Below are 18298 nucleotides of genomic sequence, written 5' to 3'. Positions count from 1 at the left end.
GCACCGGTACCCGCGGTGCCCACACTCTCAGTGCCTCGTCACCCAGCCCCTGTGCCACCAGTACCACGCCCAGTACCGGCATCTCTAGTACTGGCATCCCCGGTACCCGCCCCCGGCCGGCCTGGGCATCGGGGGTGCCCTCCGCCAGCAGGCGGGCAAGGACCCGGCCAGCCCCTGCTCCACCGCAGGACAGATCCCGGGCAGGCTGCTGCTCTGATTCTACACACCCAGGGGCCAGGTCCATGCCGGCACTGGGGATGGACCTTGCCGAACCGTGTCCCGGGTGGCAGGGGACAGGTGTCCTGCAGACACCCGCCTGGGGCTGTGGGAGGCCGTGGAGGGGCAGTGGGTGGCCCCGCCGACTCACCGAGAGGATGCGGTCTCCCCTCCGCAGCTCCCCGCTGAGGTCGGCAGGGCCTCCAGCCAGGATGAAGGACACGAAGATCCCCTCGCCATCTTCCCCCCCAACAATGTTGAAGCCCAGGCCGGTGGAGCCTTTGTGCAGGATGATTTTCCGGGGCTCCCTGGAAGGACAGACACAGGACAGGGAGACAACAGGGTGAGGAGCAGCGAACCTGGTGACAGGGTCAGCCGTGCCCGGGCTTTCCAGCACACTGGTGGGGCTGGAGTCACCCTGAGTGTGACCTGCCGTGACAGCCCTCGGCACCAAGGAGGCTGATAAACTGGGAGAGGTGTGGGCAGTTGCACAAGTGACATGAGACAGAGCACAGACGGAGACAGAGCATCTGCTGTGAAATCATGCACAGAAACATCGGTCTGCGAGGTGGCATCGGATGCTGCGAGCCTGGGCATCGAGGATGGCGCAGCCGTGCCAGGAGAGGGGGATCAAGCCCCTCAGCACCCGTGCAGCACGGCAAGCGTGCCTGCAACCCCACGCACCCCCATGCCACAGGCCCTGTGCGGCTCAAGAGAAGTCCTAAATTTTTTGATGATGACTTAATTCTTTCGCAGCTCCAACAATAGGCAGGCAAAGGCAGAAAGACTGCCTGGCATCGCAAAAATCCTGTGTCAATTTTCATCTGGGAAAAAAACCCAAAGTCTGATGGGAACAACGGCAGCTCCCAGCTTAAGCACTGGATTAAAATAAGAAGGAATAAATGACGCCAGACAATTAGCATAGGCTGGCAGTTATTGTCAGCCAGCATGACACTGAGGACCATCAGTGCATCCACTGCGGTGACCAGCTGGATCCTGGGCACTCTGGAGGGTACCGCAAGGACTGAGGACCTGCCAGTGAGCTCAGCAGCCTGATCAACCCCATGCCTGCCAGGGAGCAGAGGGAGATCTCTGGGACACGGTAGGAGAGATGCTGGAGCCCCAGGCATGGCACTGGCCAAGGGCACCCACAGTGGACCCTAAAGTGCTGGCAGTTGTGCTAAGGGGACCCTGGGGCACTGGGGGGGCTGGCCCAGCTGGCCCCCCCGGTTGCCGGTGACAGCCGGGGAAGGAGTGGGGCTCAGGTGGCATGAGCAGAGCAGGGACCCAGAGGAATAAAGTTTGGCTGAGCAGACAGCATGAAGCCCTGAAGCCTGGTAGTGTGCTCCCAGGCCACTCTTGCAAGAAAACATCTTTTTCAGCCCCCTGGGCCAGGCTGGAGCATCACTGCTGTCACCTGGGTGAATGGGGGAAGGTTTTGGTGCTTTCACAGATGCAGGCAGCAGGATTTACCTCCAGGGACACGTGCCAGCGCCCCAGGAAAAGTCTCCCACCATCCTTCCCCATGGGGGAGTCCTGATGCACTGAATGTCACTTAGCTCCAGGCAACCACCTTATAAGGAGCAATAGGAGCAGGAGATGGACAGACAGAAGTGTGGGACATCCGAGAAGGTCTTGGTGGGCTCCTGCCCTGCCCAGGCCCCGGGCTCAGCACAGCCTGACCCTCCTGGCTCTCCCAGCCACTCCTCTCCCCATCCCCACACCTCCCATGAGGCACTGCAGCACCCCAGTCCCCTACCTCTGGTCACACTTGCTCCTGTGGCCTTGCTGCTGCCTGGAAGGGGACAGGGATGGCTGTCCCCTGTAGGACATGGACGACGAGACATTGACGGTGAACATTGCGGCGTGGCAGGCTCTGCTGGTGGCACTGGCCAGGAGGCATGAGGGGCAGGAATGTTCTGAATGCTCTGCACCACGGCCGCCCCGTGCTGCCTGTCTCTGCCTCTTGCTGGCTGCAGGGCCGGTGGCTTCCCAGACCCACGCACAGGGTTTTTTATGGAAGTGCTGAAAGGATGCAGCCTTCGCTCTGTTAGACCCTACAGACTTAACTCCTTCCTGCCCCTGCAGGCATGGACAGCACTGCCCCGACTGGGGGGGAGCACCCAAGTGAGGGCAAATTCGCAGCCCGGCTCCCCATGCCTGCAGCTCCATACACACCATGCATCACCACAGCCCCTTGCCTTCAAATGCAGAGGTACGGCAGAGTTGTAACTCCAGCTACGCATTTCTGATGGGGCAGAGGCTGAATCTACCTTGTGACCTCCAGAAAATACCTGCTTTATCCTTATGGCCTTTGGATGCATTCGAGCTCTGAGCTAAGCGGGGCTCAGGACTCGGCTGGACTGTAGCATGGGGCTGGGATGCAGGCATCAGTCCCTCTGCAGCAAAGCTATGCCTGTGGCTAGAGCTCTCCCAGGGGAAGAAATAGGTCAGATTTCTGGGTCTGCAAACCCTGCCTCCAACCAGCTGATGAACTTGCTCTGCCCCTTGGGTTTTGCTGCTGCCCAAGCAGAGTGCAGGAACCACCACCCCAACTTGGCCTGGTGGGAAGCATCACCAGCACCCATGAGGACCAGGCGGTTTGGTGGAAGGTAGAGAGACACTACAGGAACCAAGAAGAGGAAATGAAGCTCCAGACAGGTACATCTCAGGTCTGTCATGACACGCACTCTCTGCTTCCATCCTCATCCCGGGAGGCAGGACATGGATCCTGCAGGCAGATACCACGCTGGATGTTGCAGCATTAACACTGGGACCTCGGCACAGAGTGACTGCGGGAATCCTGTGGGGCTGTGCCGGGTCTGGGTTGCAGTGGTGGAGCTCATTGGAAAACATGCTCTGGTCCCTGGCCCCGGGTGCTGCAGGACACGAGTGTCACTGGAGCCACATCTGCATCTACAGCAGTACTTGTGCCCATGGGAGGGGAAGGGGCTTGATACTGGATCCAGGCCAGGACCTCTGCTTCTCCTGGGGAATGGCTGGCAGGAGCCTCCTGGGAGACAGCTGCTTTTTCAGGGGAGTCGCTGCCTTTCCCCACACCAGTAAGATGCATTTGGACCACACTGGTCCCAGTGCACAATCGTGGTGATGCACGAGCCAACAGACCCGCAGTGATGCACATGAGTTTTTCAACACTGCCCTGGGATGGATGAGGGAGGTGCTGAGCCCACCGCAGGCTGCGAATCTGGCGGGGAGCAGGGGGCTGTGGCTGGGGACAGTGGCCAAGCAGTGCCAGCCTGTCTGCAGCGGGGCCCTCCGCAAAGCAGCACCATCCTCTAGCGGCCACTGGCACGTGCTGCACCAGGGCCACTGCCAAGCCGCTGCTGAGCCACTGCTGAGCCATTGCTGTGCCATTGCCACTGGGCCGTGTCCAGCCCGGGCTGGGCTGCTCCCTCCGCTCTCTGGCTGCAAATAAGGACATCGATGCGTGTAGGAAGGGACACCCTGGTGGGACCGGGGTCCCTGGCAAGAGACAGATGGTGCGTTTTCCGAGTGCTGGGACTCAGTCCCTTCTGTGGTGCAACGTAATGGCAGAAAGCACTGCTCCTAGGTGTGGCATCATCCCCCAGTGCCCTGACAGCACAAGAGTTGCTACACCCAGCGAGGACGCGGCACCAGGAACAGGCTGTAGAACCAGCATCATTGGTGCCGAGACCAGGTGGGAGAGATGGGGCATGGGCGGAGGCCAGTGCTGCACCGGTCACGGAGCACAGAGGCACCCAGCTGCAGACGAGCACCAAGCAGCGAGAAATCCCCCTGATGAAGGTGAGTGCAGCCACTCTCTGGGAGGACAGTGGACCTGATGCTAGATGGCAAGTCAGGGTCTCCCGTTCTGGCATCCACCAGCACCCCGCAGAACGGGACAATCCCAGCCGAGGCTACAGCATCTTCCACTGCAAACGCAACCCTGAAACCAGCCTGCAACCTCGCTCCTAACTGCAGAGCCAGCCCTAAGCCTAACCCGAGTGTCAGTCCTAAGAATACAGCCTGAGCCCTACAGCCCTGGCCCTGGGGATACCAAACCCAGAGCAGGCTCAGCACTGGCCCCGAGGCTGTTGGAAGCAGAGGTAAAGCTGTGAGCCTGGGCAAGCAGAGCGGGATCAGCCAGGTCTTGCTCTCTTGTCCTCAGCATGAGGCTTTGGAGAAAGTTTTACACTGCCTTTAGTCTCAGAGCAGTGTCTCCTTTGTGCACCTCTTTATTTCCTGGGTTCAGGAAACAAACCTGTGCAGGAGGCTAAGCCCGGGGCTGGCAGCCGGTGAAATGGCACCTGGGTGCAGGTGGTTTGGGATGCTGGGCTCGGGGAGCACGGGAGGAGGAGCCCTACTTGTACCCAGAGCTGTGCCCCCCCGGCCCCTCACCCCCAGCACAGCTCTGCTTGGGGACAGCCTGCTTGCAGCCTGGGAGCCTGTGGCACTGCCGGCACCGGATGGCACCGTAAGGGCAGGGAACACCTTGTATTCCAGGTATTGTAAAACAAGTAAGAGAACGAAGCTGAAATGCAGACATGTAAGGCTTGGGGAGGAGCAGGAGGGGGAACAGGGAAGGGGGGGATGCAGTGAGCTGGGGAGTGACACAGCAGGGCTGATCTCGGGGGGGTGAGCACGGAGCTCACTGCGGGGGCCCCAAGCTTTGCACCACGCACCCACAAACGGGCTTTCGGCCGAGGCTCTGCACCGGCAGCAGGGATGAGGTCAAGTAGCCAGGGAGGGAAAAAGAGGGAAGGAGAAGGAGCAGGGATTAGGGACGCTTATGCCTAGTGCTCACCTGGTGAAGTCCTCATCCCCGATCATGTGCCGAGGGATGGGCGAGTACCGGGACGGAGTCACCTGGGGAGGGACGGGGTAGGCAGGCTTGCTCTCAACGCTGCCCAGGTAGCCCAGACTGGAGTTATGGCTTATGTGGTTGTCAGCCAAGGCTGAGAAGGCTGCAAGGGAGGAGAAGGGCATCAGGAGCAGAAATCCATCTGCAACATGGACGTGGAGACCAGCCCAGCATTGCCCGCCGCCCCAGCACGCTCTGTCCTCCCTAGCCCTGTGGTGCCCAGGCTGCTGCGCTAGCGGCCAGCGGCGTACGTACTGCTGGCATAGTCGGGGGGCGCGTACATGTCGTTGAGGTGGATGTTGCCGGGCTTGGCCACTTTCAGGTACACCATGTCGGAGGTGTTCTTCAGGGCAGCCACTGCCTCCTCGTGCCGCACGTCCTGCAGGTTCGTGTTATTCACCTGCCGGAGGAAAGGGGCTGGGTGACACAGCCACAGGCAGGAGGGCAGGGGCCGATGTAGCCCTGCAGGAGCGGAGTGGTTTCCCGCAGGGTAGGTGCCGCAGTAGCTCTGGAGACAGGGTCCCATCTCCACAGGTTTGGCCCTCCTGCCTGCAGCTGGTGCTGCGCCTCCCACAGCACCATCCCAGCAGGGACCCCAGGGAAGGGGCACGGGGCTGCCGGCAGGACTGATGCTGCGGTTCAGGATTGGCACCTACAGCAGAGACTGCCCGGCTTCGCCTCGCAGCCAGCTGCGGGCATGGGGCTTACCGCGAGCAGCCGGTCCCCGATCTGCAAGCGCCCATCCTTCTGGGCAGCGCCTCCCTCGATGATCTTGGTGATGTAGATGCTGTTGTCCCCGGGGATGTGCTGGTTTCCGATGCCCCCTGCGATGCTGAACCCCAGGCCTGAGGGGGAGTGAGAGGGCAGGTGAGGGGTGAGGGACAGATGGATGGACAGAGCCCCGGGCTGGCCACACGGCCCCTCTGCCTCACTGGGCTTCCCACCCTGCCCCAAACCTGGCAGGCAATGGGCCACCCCACTGCTGTGCGGGGATAGCCCAGCCACTGTGCACTGCACCGTGGGGCTGTCCTACACCCCGTGCCCCATAGCATCCCATGCTGCTGGGCTACCCTGCGGCATCCTGCACCGTGGCGGTGCCACCTTGCATCTCACGTCCCCCGTGATGCTGCTTTGCACCCTGTGGCATCTCACACCGAGGGGTCACTCCACACCATCCTGTGGGGCAGCGGGGCTCCCTGGTCCTGCAAGCAGAGTGAGGGGTTCACCTTTGGGGCCCTTCATCAGGTTGACCTCCATGATGGTCTCTGGCGGGGGCTGCCGGCGGCGCACCACGAGCCGTACCACAGGGCCCGCTTCCTTCAGGGCCTCCACGGCTTTGCTGTGCACCACCTCGGAGACGTCCACGTCATTTACTCGCAGCACACAGTCGTTCACCCTGCAGGCACAGGGTGGCTCTGAGCTACCCTGAGGAACTGCCAGCCCGTACCACCCTCCTCTGGACACCTCTGCCACCCTCCTCCAGACATGTAGATCCTTGTGCAAAGGAGAGCTGCTCAAGCTGGCCAGATTCTGCCCTGCCAGGGTGAGAGGGGGGTCCCTCCCAAAGTGGGAGGCAGTGGGGGCTGGTCCCCATGGTGCGACCCTGCTAGAGATGGGAAATGAGGGGAAAGGCTGGATCCTGCTGCAGGCTGCAGGGGGAAGGATGGGAGCCAGAGCCTGGCGCAGGGAGGGGAGGAGAGGTGGCTGCAGACAGGAGGCTGGTGGCAGGGGACCATGGGCATCCCTGTACTGAAGGGACTTGGCAATGGGGAAGGGACCGGGGGGGCTGGGGACCAGGACAGGAGCTGCCTAGAGGGACCCTGGGGAGATCCTGGGTGACACCCTCATGGGGCTGCTCCCCCGGCCCTGTACACTCACCCCAGACGGCCGTCCATGGCTGCTGCTCCCCCGGGGATGATTTTGGTGATGAAGATACCTGGGTCATCTGGAATGTGGGGATTATCAATTCCTCCTGCTATGCTGAAGCCGAGGCCGGAGTTACCCTGCGGAAAATCAAACACCGCGTCTTTCCCCCATGGGCAACTGTTTGCTGCTGGCCCTCCCGAAGTAGTTCCCCCCAAGCCACGGCTGCCCAGGGCACAGGAGCCCTTACAGCATCTGTCGTGCCCCAGGGTGCCCAGCTCAGGGGGCAGAGGGCTGCGTGGCTGGAGGGGAGGCCGGTGCTCATCAGCCGAGGTGCTCGGTGCAGCAGCACAGAGCACCGAACAGATGGAGCGGGAGAGTGGGAGCCGCCGAGGACCTCCCTCGCTGCCGCGTCTCCTCCGAGAGACTCTGAGGCAGGCGGTGAGCTGGGGGAAGAGGGGGTGGTCCTTGGCGGAGCAAACCTCCCCTTGCTGGCTGCTCTCCAGGAGGAGACACCGATGCTGCAGCCTGCATGGAGCAGCGGGGCTTGTGCCAGTCACCAGCATCCCACCCCTGCCCCCTTGCACCCTGGGATGCAGCTCTGGCATGGAGCCAACCTGGGGACCAGCAATGCTGATGCCAAAATTTTCAGGATTAGGTGGGGGGGCTGTCAGAATGGAGTGGGGTCTCCAGTTCTGCCTCCTCTTCCTCCCGGACATGCTTGGAACATCACTTGACCTTTGTCCTGCTGAAGTCTGCCCACAGGGGCCGTGCCGCATCTCCAACCCCATCCCGGCAGCATCCCAGGACGAACATCCATGGCCCTGTGCCGCCTCTCCCGCTTACAGGATCCCCATTAGTGACACACTCACAGGCACTCCTTCCAGCTCTGTGCTTGATGCAAGTGGACAATTCCTGCTTTTTCTGCTCTGCCTTGAAAATCAAATGGCTTCTCGCCTTGTTTTCTCATGCAGAAGAGCTGACACTTAGTCACATCCTATCGTACCCGCCTCTCTCATACACAAATGGGCTTGGGCCAAGCACTCTCCTGGCTGCCCATGGCCCCAGTGCTCAGCGTTAGGCGATGGGGAGCTCTGCCCTTCTGGGGGGCCTGTGGCCAGCAAGGCGACACCAGAGCTCAGGCTCCCCGGGATCATCTAGCACCAGCATCTGGCTGGGGCTTGCACTTCTCCCCAGCAATTTGGGCTCAGCATCAGCTCTTGTGGCGACACAGAGGTCTCCGCTCTGACTTTATGCCACTCATGACACAGAACATGGCATCTCCGGGAGCCTTGATGTCTCTCACTATGCAACACTCCTGGATGCTCTCCTGCCGGCTGGGATTTGGCCAGCATGTGACAAGAAGGCACTCAACAGTGAAAGGTCTGAGGCCGCTCTCCTTCCTCTAAGCTGGATTTGGGTTACCCTGTGCCCAGGTCAAAAAAGCTGCTTACTGTCACCAGAGACCCAGCCTGGCCACAGCAAGACAGGTGAGACTGTGCAAAATGGTCTCCAGCCATTCGTTGTTCCTGTCTATGGAAGGGTGCGCTCCGATGCTAGCTACAAAACCTGGAAATCATCCAGGAGGTGTTTGTTTTCATTTTGATAAACCTTCAACTGGAGTTCAAGGGATTTCTTAGCTGGCATTGGGGTTGATGTAGACACGGGGGCAGCTCCTGCTGCGGACACATGTATGGTGGGTAAACCCAAAGCCACGTCCCTCTGCAGATGGCATTTCCTCAGTTATTGCCCCCAAAATGCTGCTGCATTTTGTCTTTACAACAAGGACAAGGATTAGTAACAGTGACAGACCAGCAATTTTGGGGTACACTGAGGTCACCTCTGGGAGCCAAAAGACCCCAGCAAGGGGACAGCCTCACCCGCAGGCACCAGGGTGCTTCTCCTGCAGTAAGATGGGACTGTTGGATCTCACTGGGGACCAGGTGAAGGGGAAGGACCTCGGTATGGTCCATGCTGGCCCTGGCTGCTAAGCACTGAAGTTCCCTCATGGTTTCTTGCTGCTGGAGAGGGAGTCGCTGCCTGGGGCTTTGAAATGGGGGCAGCAATGAGTGCTGTCTCCCCATGCAACCCTGCCCGCTCCCCCCCTGCTCCCGCTGTGGGCTGAGGACAGAGGATGCTCTGAAGAATCCCTGAAAACAAGGCTTTTGCCTCTAAATTGGGCCCAGAGCGAGAAGCGCTCAGCCCAAAAAGGAAGCATCCCCTGGGCTGGTTTCGTCAGGCATGCCGGGGAAGCAGTGGGTGAGGCGGCAGCCCCAGATAACCTTCCGTCCACCCACCTCCGAGATGCAGAGCCAAGGGGAGGAGGGAGATGACTAAAGGCAGAGGAACAGAATAACGAGCAATGCGTCTTCCCCTGTGACGCTGGCCACGCAGCAAGGCTGAGCCACCCGGCATGGCAGCAAGGAGGAGGCAAGGTGTGCTGTGGAGCGCCACGGGCAGCCTCCTGCCCCAGCCATCCCTGTTCGGCAGGGCTGTGCCCACCTCTCGGAGCAAACCTTGGGTCAGCTTTTCCCGCTCCTGCTCCATCCCTCTATTCCTGTCGCTCCCTGGGTGCCAGGGGAAAGCCCTCCCTGCCCTGCGTGGTGCTGGCTCACCCCTGGATAAGCCCCATCTGTGGGGGGAGCTAATTTTAGCCATGGCCAGTGTGGTGCATGCCATCAGCTCTGTGTTGCCAACAGACAAGAGAAGGCTTGAGCAGAAACTCCCCCTGTTACAGTCCGGTTTACTAAAAGACCCATCCTTGCCGCTTAGCATCCCTGGGCTGTATACCCCAGAGCGATGGGCAGTCTGGTGGCGGGGAGGCATCCGTCCCCCATGCCTGGCTGTGGGGTGCACCTGCCCGCATGCCTGCATGAGCAGAGCTTCCTGCACCTCCATTTTCCGGCAAAGGCAGTGACAAAGAGCCTCCACCCCCCGGCTCCACGCTGGCGGGTTTGTGGGGGTGAGGGTGTGAACGAGGAAGGCGAGGGAGATGCCCTCCTCCCTCCCTTCTGGAGGGGTCTGTGGGGGCAGGGGAGCAGCAAGCCCACCTGTCCCCGTGCCGCAGGGGCCGTGCAGGGAACACAAATGCGACACCCCCAAAAACCTCCAGAGAGAGCGGGGAGCAGACACCAACCTCTCCCCATCAGCTGGCATGGGGATGCAGGGGGTGCCGGCTGCACTGGTGGGAGGGTGAGTGGGAAGAGGCAGCAAAGGCTGCTGGTGGGCGAGTAAAGAGCACTTACCCTTTCCAAGACAATCTCCTCATATTTGAACATCCCATCGCTGCCGTTCACCTGGGGAGAGGGAGACAGTGCGTTATGGCTCTGTGTCAGTCCCAGGGGGATTTGCTTTTCCCCTCTGATAGCTGAATATCAAGAATCCAACCTAAAAGCTGCACCATCACCGCTGAAAAACCTTAAACACAATCGCTCCAGCCTGCCCTGGAATTAAACCATGCACTGCTTTTCTTTCTGGGCATGAGCCAAAGCCCACTGACTTTAATGCACTTCAGCGCAAAGCCTTTATTCTCCCGGCTCATTTCTCCAGCCATGAAAAGGAACACAACTGAAGGCACAAAAAGAAATAACGCCTTTGTTACGCAGCATGTAATTAACCTCGGGAATTCACTGCTGCAGGAAGGAAAGAAAGGGGGTCAGTCCATTTAAAGGAAAAAAAATAATGTCTGTACATAATAACATAATAAACACCTTCAGCAGCTTATATCTTTTAAATCTTTTAGTAGCATGACTGTGTTAACAGGGAATTCAGAGTAATTTATTCTACTGAATTAGTTGGGTGCAAAGGAAACAAGGTGCGAGTGTGGGGCACAGTAAGAGGGGAAAACGTTGTGACGCCCTTATATAAAAGAATGGTGTAGCCTGTCTCAATGCAGTACACCATACTGATCCCCACGCTTAAGAATCTCCCATACCCAGAGTGTTAAAGCAGGGCTCTGGGAAACGTAATGGCTTGAAACAAAAGGGATGCAACTGTAGGCTCTAAAATAAGAAATGGTAAACGTGCAGGTCAAAAACTTCCATTTTCCCCATAAGCAACAATGCACAGGAAAATAAGGTGGCAGTTTCACTCGAGGTCATCAGGATCAGGCCATAAACAGCTACCGAGGTCTAAAATTTTGCAAGATTTGCAAAGCAATTAGCTATTGGAACATCCAGAGCTGTTACACTCCACAGCAACAGTTTTGGAGGGGACTGGACTCAACCTCACAATTTGAGTCACTCTGGGAAACAAGGGACGGGATGCAGGCAGGTCTGCATGGCACGGCAGAGGCGACGGGACCTGGGGCTCAGCAGGCAAACACCTCTCCCATCATGCAGCCCTGCCTCTGCCTGCAGCCCCTGGACAACGTGCAGGGTTCCTCATGCGGATTTTACATCCACCATTAATTGATGGCTTGTAGATCGTATGGAGCCACTTTCAGTATGCGCTCTGTATCCCAAACCAGAGCTGCCGTGGCTTTGTTTGAACACAGGTCCCCTTATCCGGTGCCAGCATGCCGGTTCTGTCCTGCTTGCCCAGCTCCCTGCTATCCATCCCCACAGAGGCACAGCCTGGCCATCCTCCAAAACCCCACAGTGCTGGGTCATTAAATGGAGGGGACAGCAAACATCATTTATGCTAAAGCCATCATTTGACACCACGGAAGGAAACTCAATGAGGCAGCTGTGAGGCACTATTTATAGGTAGGAAGAGGAAACAGTTTTTCTAGGTGGCAATAATCAGGTGCCCAGGTGGAAGAGCAGTTCTGCATGCCAGGATCTGGGATGGGGCTGTGCCTCCTGCGACACATGCATCCTCATCCCCTGCCTGGTTCAGCCCTGGTGAGGCCAAAGCAATCCCACACCCTGTTGTGAGTACCGCGCTTCAAGAAGGATGAGGTTGGGGAGAGTCCGGAGCGGAGAGGCAGGATGGGGGCTCCAGAGAACACAGGCTGAGAGGGTTGTCCCTCCTCGGATGTGCTCTGTGCCTGGTGCCTCTCAGCCACAGGAAGATTTCAGGACATGGTTCAGGGTTGGGACATCCAGATGCTCCAATATTAGGATGCTGTGATCCTCCCAGCACATTGGGAAAGGCTTTGGTCAGCTCTTGAACAGGACCCCTCTGCAGAAAAGCACCGGGAGTAGTGGGATTAACCCACAGCAGGATCCCCAACAGCCTTGGAGGGACAAGGACGTGTGGCTAGTGCCACCTCCTGCCACAGCAGTGCCCTGGGCCATGCTCCTGCAGGCAGTGGGGCATCGCTTCCCTCGCCATAGGTTCTCCCTTTGCCATGGGTTGCCTTTCCCTCCTCGCATCCTACCATACTGACTAATCCTGAGTGGAGCTGGCTCGCTGGCCCACGCCGCCCTCGCAGCCTCCCTCGCCACAGCCTCCAGGCTCATCTCGTCTCCGCAGTTGGTAGCCCGGCGCGTGGGGCGCGGCGTCGCCTCTCCCCAGCTTTCCAGCAACTCGGATTCCTGGCACCCTTCGCTACTACACACATTGTCCTCTCTGCTTTGGCATTCAACACAGTTGCCACACAGCCAGCCATATGCACACCCACGGCCGCAGAGGAACAGCACATACATACCTACAGGATGGGGATGTGCAGAAAACTTTGACAATCTGTGAGCCATGGAGAGAGCCAGCAGCGTGCGAGCCCTGCCAAGCGAGCGGCCGCTGCCGGCAAGCACCCGGGGCACAGAGACAACCCGGCATGCAACCCTGTCAGGCACCCCGCTGCCAGGCAGGTGAGTTTGGGGTATCCCTGCTCCGCAAATCTTGGGGCTGCCAATACTGAGCGGTGTTTTGTATCACTCCTTGAAAGAGAGCAGTGTCGGTGCTCGCCCGGCGCGGCGCATGCTGGGAGCAGCCTGCTCTGGCTGGGCACGCCACAGTCGGCCAGGCCTGACCATGAAGTTTTAGCTCTGATTATGTTTCCAAAATCCATGCAACAGAACGCCAGTTAATTGCATAAGGAAGCCAAATGGAGAACTTAATATATACCACGTAACCAAGGGAACGAGCCAACAAAGCAAATGTTCCAGTGTCAATGAACTGAATACCAGTCACTCACTGATGGCAAACCCCCCCCGCGGGAGCCACTGCGACCTGACTCTGCCGTAGGCTGTCCCCCCTCTCCTTCACCAGTGTCCTGCGCTCCTCCCCAGCTCCCATTTGGGGCTGTCTCAGCACTATGGGCTCGGTGGGGAGATGCCCGGCTCCATTGCTCCCGGGCCGGGACAGCACACCCCACCCTGCTCCTGTCTCCCCATGTGACGCCTGCAGAGTTAACGGGGGTGTCGGGGGTTAATTAGTTGTTCCCAGCATATCCCGATCCTAAGCACCGTGTGATTTCTCATGGAAAAGAGTAAGGTTTTTTTTCCAAGCCCTTCCCACGCAGCAAGCCCACCTGAGGGCTCAGGAGGAAGCCCCCTTCACTGGCCTTCACTTCCCTTTCATGTTTTGAGCAGCAGGGAAATAGTTAGCGATGATGACATTTAAATCATCAACAGAAGGCTGCAGAGTTAACACTCATTTGGTAAACAGAAGAGCACACACCTTCCAGAGCTACTGCAAGCTGTCTGCAGGCTCCGCCGGCCAACACCGCAACCAGTGCACGTGGAATGCGCTTTGCAATTTGCTAGAGAGTCAGGATTTGGTTTTTTGGGTTTTTTTTAAACAAAAAAAGGAGGCCAAATTTAGAAGACTAATATGGGGTTCCTCAAACCCAACCCAAATAGCCCACCAGGCTGCAAGAGGAAATAACCTGCAGGAAGGATAACACTGCCCGCAGCCACTTTCGGAGCAGGATCTAGCTCATATCTTTTGGTTAGGATGCGATGGGGACAGGCACTGGGACCTGGTGGTGGAGCAGCCGTGTACTGACATAATGAAGAGAGTCTGAAGGCTGGAGGGTCAGCCCTTAGTGGTGCCAGCTGGACCTGGAAGTGGAGGGCACCTGGTGATGCCCCATGCCTGCTCCAGTGAGGGGAAAGGAGAGCAGCCCCGTGCCAGGGCAGTGGGTGCAATGGGCACCTCCCTGCTGGCACGGGCACTGGCAGTGCTGGCGAGGGAGAGCTCTCCCTGCCTGCCCATGGCAGGGGGCCCAGAGAAAATAGGTCAAGAGCTCCCTCCCTTCACCTCCCCGCATCCACACGTCCTGCCGCAGCACCGAGACCTACTGAGTCGCTTCCAGCTAACCCCTGGCCTCAACCCCCTTGCGTGCGTTGCCCATGGTGTTGGCCTTGCGTACAGAGTAAATAAACGCCATATTTCTGGTCAGCCTTTTGCCAGAGGGCCATGGGGAGAAGCCTGCTGAGCTTGGGCAGAGAGAAGGGGTTTGAAGCCTGACAGCCCCAGCACACAGCTGGGAGGGCTCTGCAGCCACGCTGTCTGCGGAAACTGGCAGGGGGATGTGCCACTGCCAGTGCTTGGGACCAAAGCGTGAGGGTGGCAGTTTAGTTTTGATTTTTTGTTTTTTCAGGCTTACAAGCAAGTTTTGCCCTGCTCAAAGGCGCTGGACCATGGTGGCCATTTCTGCTGCTCTCCACCCTGCAGCAACCATGGCTGGGGACCCTGGCAGCAGAGTCAGCGCTGCACAAGGAGATTGCCTCTGTGCTCACCGGTGGCAGCGCCTGGGGCTCCCGTGGTGCTTGCTGGCCGGGATCAGGCCTGGGAAACACTTGGCTTTCTCAGACACGGCTTTTAGAGATCGAGGAGGTGGTGGTACCTCGCTGCTGGGCAGTGGGGCACCAAAGGAGGGCTCCAAGGACCCAGGCTATGAAACCTTCAACTCCTCGAGGGCTTTGGAGTGACCTTCCCTGCTCACTTTGGGACTGCCTGGCAGCAGTTGCCATGCACCCTGGGCAGCAAGAAGTTGTTTCAGCTTCAGAGAGGCAGCTCTGAAATGCAGACCCTGTCTGCCATGGGAACTGGGCTTCCGATGCTCCATCTCCCCGCTATGGACCTGCTGGGCAAAATACACCAAGGGGTGAAACTGTGAGCAGTGACCTGGAGCTGGCATGGGTGATCCCCCCCGGCACCTGTCCTTATCCTTCAAGGGATGCTTTTAATACAGAAGGGATTTTATAAGGATTTATTTGGGTTTTTACACCCTGGGGGTGCTGGGCTCTGCACAAGCCGCAGGCAGCAGAGCTGAGCCCCAGCCCCGTTGGTGAGTGGGACCCAGTGCTGCAGCTCATACCTTACGGTGCTGCTGGTGCCACATGGTCTTGGGGATGGAGGTGGGTGGACAGAGAGATTGAAATGAGGAGCAGACTTCTTGATAAACAGCCGGGGCCAAATTCAGCCCAGCAGCTAGTCCAATGCAATCAATGGAGCTAGAACAGGAAGGAACTAGACTACATCCATCTGTTTATCATTAAGGAAAGCACTGAATAGTTAAGTAATTAAAGACTGGAAGATGTGACTTTAACCCTTTCAAATACACACTGTACCAATAGGCTTCAGCTTTTGGGTTTGTAAAAAAACATGCTTCCAGACTTGCCATTTTCATGTGCTCTTCTGCAGCAAGCCCCTGGTGTGGTTCCTTTGCTGACCCGGGAAACTGCCAAACGGGAGGTTTTGGGGTGTATTTTCCCTGGAGCCTGAGGAGCCCAGCACCCCGGAGAAGGAAAGGATGGAGCAGGGCTCATTTCTGTGTTGGTATGACATGAAGTAGAAGGCAAGAGGGTTTCCAGGCTGGAGGTTGAGAGGAATCAAAGTGAGGTGTCTCCCCTGCCCTGGGCACAGGCTCCTCCAGGCATGGGGCTGGTGGTCCCCGCTCTGCCCAGCAGACGACAGCCACAACCTGTCCCTTCCTTTTGACCACCACAGGGCAGTTCCCCCCCGGCATGTGCTGCTGGGGTTGGATGGATGGAGTAGGTGACTGCCATCCCCCGGATGATGCTGGTGCCTGCCAGGGGTGCAGAGCAGTCCCCAAAACCCAGCCAAACCCACCCCAGGGGCTGCAAGAAGGGAGCTCCCATTCAGCACAGCAAGAAGGACCTGTGGCCAAGGTGCAGGGAAAAGGGGCAGATGGGGATATGGAGCTAACGAGGTGGAGGGAGAGGGGGTGGGAGAGTTATGGAGTTAATGAGACGGAGTTGGGGGAGGCAGCCAGGAGGGCAGGAAAGTGCAGTGCACTGCAGTGGGAGGAGGTGGCCGCTGGCCCCATGGACGGACTCCCTGCTGCTGGCTTCTGCAGGGCTCAGGAGCCTGCCTGGGGTGACAGAGCCTGTGCTTGGCCCTCGGGCTCATTTCTTGCTGCCCTTGGGCACACAGGCAGGGAGGAGGGACAGGTATGGCTGGAGCCTGGCGAAGGATGTGGTGCTGGTGGCTGCAATAGTGAGCAGGCAATGTTCCTCCAAGGGAGAGAGGGTATAAAACACACATGAAAGCAGACTTTCCATCCAGGAATACCTCCCTGTCCTGCCCACAGCACACCCCTCACTCAGGCCAGTCCAACCTTGTGGTGTGTCCTTCCCCTCCAGGAGACATCGCCCTTTTTCCAGTTCCCTGTAGAATGGCACCAGTCGGGTGAGCGCAGAGACCAGGCTGCAACACGGCACTGCCCTGCAGCTGGGGTGCCCAGCGCGCTGCAAGAAGCCTCCAATCCTACAAACACCGTGCCATGCCATGCGTTTCGAGAAGGAAACCTTTGGGGACAGCAGCTCTCTTCTGCCACATTCATACAAGGCTGCTGGACCCTGGACCACCAGCTGAGAGAGGCACCATCGCCTTCCTCCCCAATGCCAGGTGGCTTCGGTTCAGCACCCGAGGCATAACTAAACCATACAGCCAGGGTTGCAGAGGTCTCAGGTGGGCTTCCCTTCCTTTTCGTAGCCCTGCCCAACCAGCCCAGCACAGCTCTGATGCGCACTGACCCCACCACAGGCTGTGGGCTGAGATCTGCAGTTCTTTACAAGGAAGGTTCAACCACCAGAAGTCACCTGCAGCCCTCTACCATGACTCCAAAGACAAACCAACCCCAGCTCTGAGTCCTGGTGTCGCTTCATTAATGTGGAAGACAGCCGAAATTTGCTGTATCAGAAGAAAACCAGGTGCAAAGCACCCAGCCCTGGCAAGCTGTTAAGTGAGATCCCTCTGGGGAGAAAAAGGGGAGCACCTTACGAGCATGAAGCCAGTGCTGCAGAAATCCACGCTGGCCACCCTGCTCCCTCCATCCCCCCAGCAGGAATGATTTGCAAATGCTCTGGGAAGGGATGCAGCAGCGTGCAAACCCTCTCTGCAACAAACTGAGGAGGATTATCTTTATAGTATGCCAAGAGTGCCAAATGCACTGTGGCTGCAAACACTTACAGTCACCAGGCACTGCTCAGCTGCTGGCAGCCTTCACTGGGAGAGGAGCAGCATCTGATGGGTCCTGCTGCCCTGAGGACCAGCTGGTGCGATGCCAGCGAGGGCACAGAGAGCCCTGCCTCCCTCCTGAGGGGCCGGGGCTGCCGAAGGGGGCTGAGGCAGTGCAGGAAGGTAAGGGATGCCCCAGCAGAGCCTCGCAGCCACCCTGCACGAGAGGCTGAGGAAATGGCTGTGTGGGTAACCCTGAACACAGCCAGCCCAGCTCTCCCTGCTCTGATGCCTGCTTACTCCACAGTGTGCCCCTCTGAGTGCCTCCTGCCTTGTACCCTCTCTGTGCTGGAGTCCCCAGCATCGCTTACTGCTAGCCTTGGCTCTGCTCAGCGTCACCCAGCCCCAGTGAGGTTTGGGGGTGGGATGTGCTGTGGGGACGTGGAACAGGTACCAGGCTCCTCTGCCACCTTGCTGGGGTGTTCCTGGGCTGGAGGAGCCTTTCCTGCACCACCGAGCAGGGAAAACGCACTGCTTGTTCAAAGGAAGCGAAACAAAACCAGGAGACTTACAGAGAGCCCTTGTTCCAGCGAGTCTGTGTTCACGATAATGGGAGCAGGGTTGGCCTGTGAGGAGACAAAAGCGGCATGTCACCGACCTGAGCGATGAACCCAGCCCTTCACGGTGCACTGCCTCTCCCCTGGCCATGCCACCACAGGCAGAAGAGAGCAATTCAGGAAGGGCTCTGCTCTTCCTGAAGTCCTCCTCCAGGTGCCCAACGGCTGTGGGACAGGAGCAGGGCCACAGCATGGCTCTGGGCATTGGCCCCCTCCTCAGGCCTGGTATGTCCCCAACACACCATGGCCTTGGCTGCTGGGAAGGAGACAGGGAAGACTGGAAACTCTCCCAGCCTCGGGCCAGAATCCCACCAGCACCAAATTTTACTTGAAATCCACATTACTGAAGGATTAGGAAACAGGGGGAGTAGGGAAGGAAGTCCTTCTGAGGAAGGGATATTTTGCCAGCAGACCAGCCCTGAGGGCTTCACACACCTTCCAGCAG

General features: G+C 58.5%; 1 protein-coding gene across 1 annotated transcript in view; it reads right to left on the bottom strand.

Annotated features, from left to right (window-relative positions):
• DLG3 (discs large MAGUK scaffold protein 3) overlaps positions 1–18298 on the bottom strand; it is a 78095-nt gene that overhangs the window by 20382 nt on the left and 39415 nt on the right. The window contains exons 5-12 of the mRNA XM_019474195.1: positions 17809–17862; positions 10168–10218; positions 6938–7062; positions 6286–6455; positions 5768–5904; positions 5315–5459; positions 5003–5162; positions 364–524 (exon numbers count right to left, since the gene is read on the bottom strand). Coding sequence (XP_019329740.1) covers positions 364–524; positions 5003–5162; positions 5315–5459; positions 5768–5904; positions 6286–6455; positions 6938–7062; positions 10168–10218; positions 17809–17862 — 1003 coding nt within the window. The remainder of the gene's footprint in view (positions 1–363; positions 525–5002; positions 5163–5314; positions 5460–5767; positions 5905–6285; positions 6456–6937; positions 7063–10167; positions 10219–17808; positions 17863–18298) is intronic.

This window comes from Aptenodytes forsteri, unplaced genomic scaffold (assembly GCF_000699145.1).
Source record: "Aptenodytes forsteri isolate BGI_AS27 unplaced genomic scaffold, ASM69914v1 Scaffold265, whole genome shotgun sequence".
Lineage (NCBI taxonomy): Eukaryota > Metazoa > Chordata > Aves > Sphenisciformes > Spheniscidae > Aptenodytes > Aptenodytes forsteri.
Note: the sequence above shows the minus strand (reverse complement) of the source record. Positions and strands in the feature narration are given on the sequence as shown.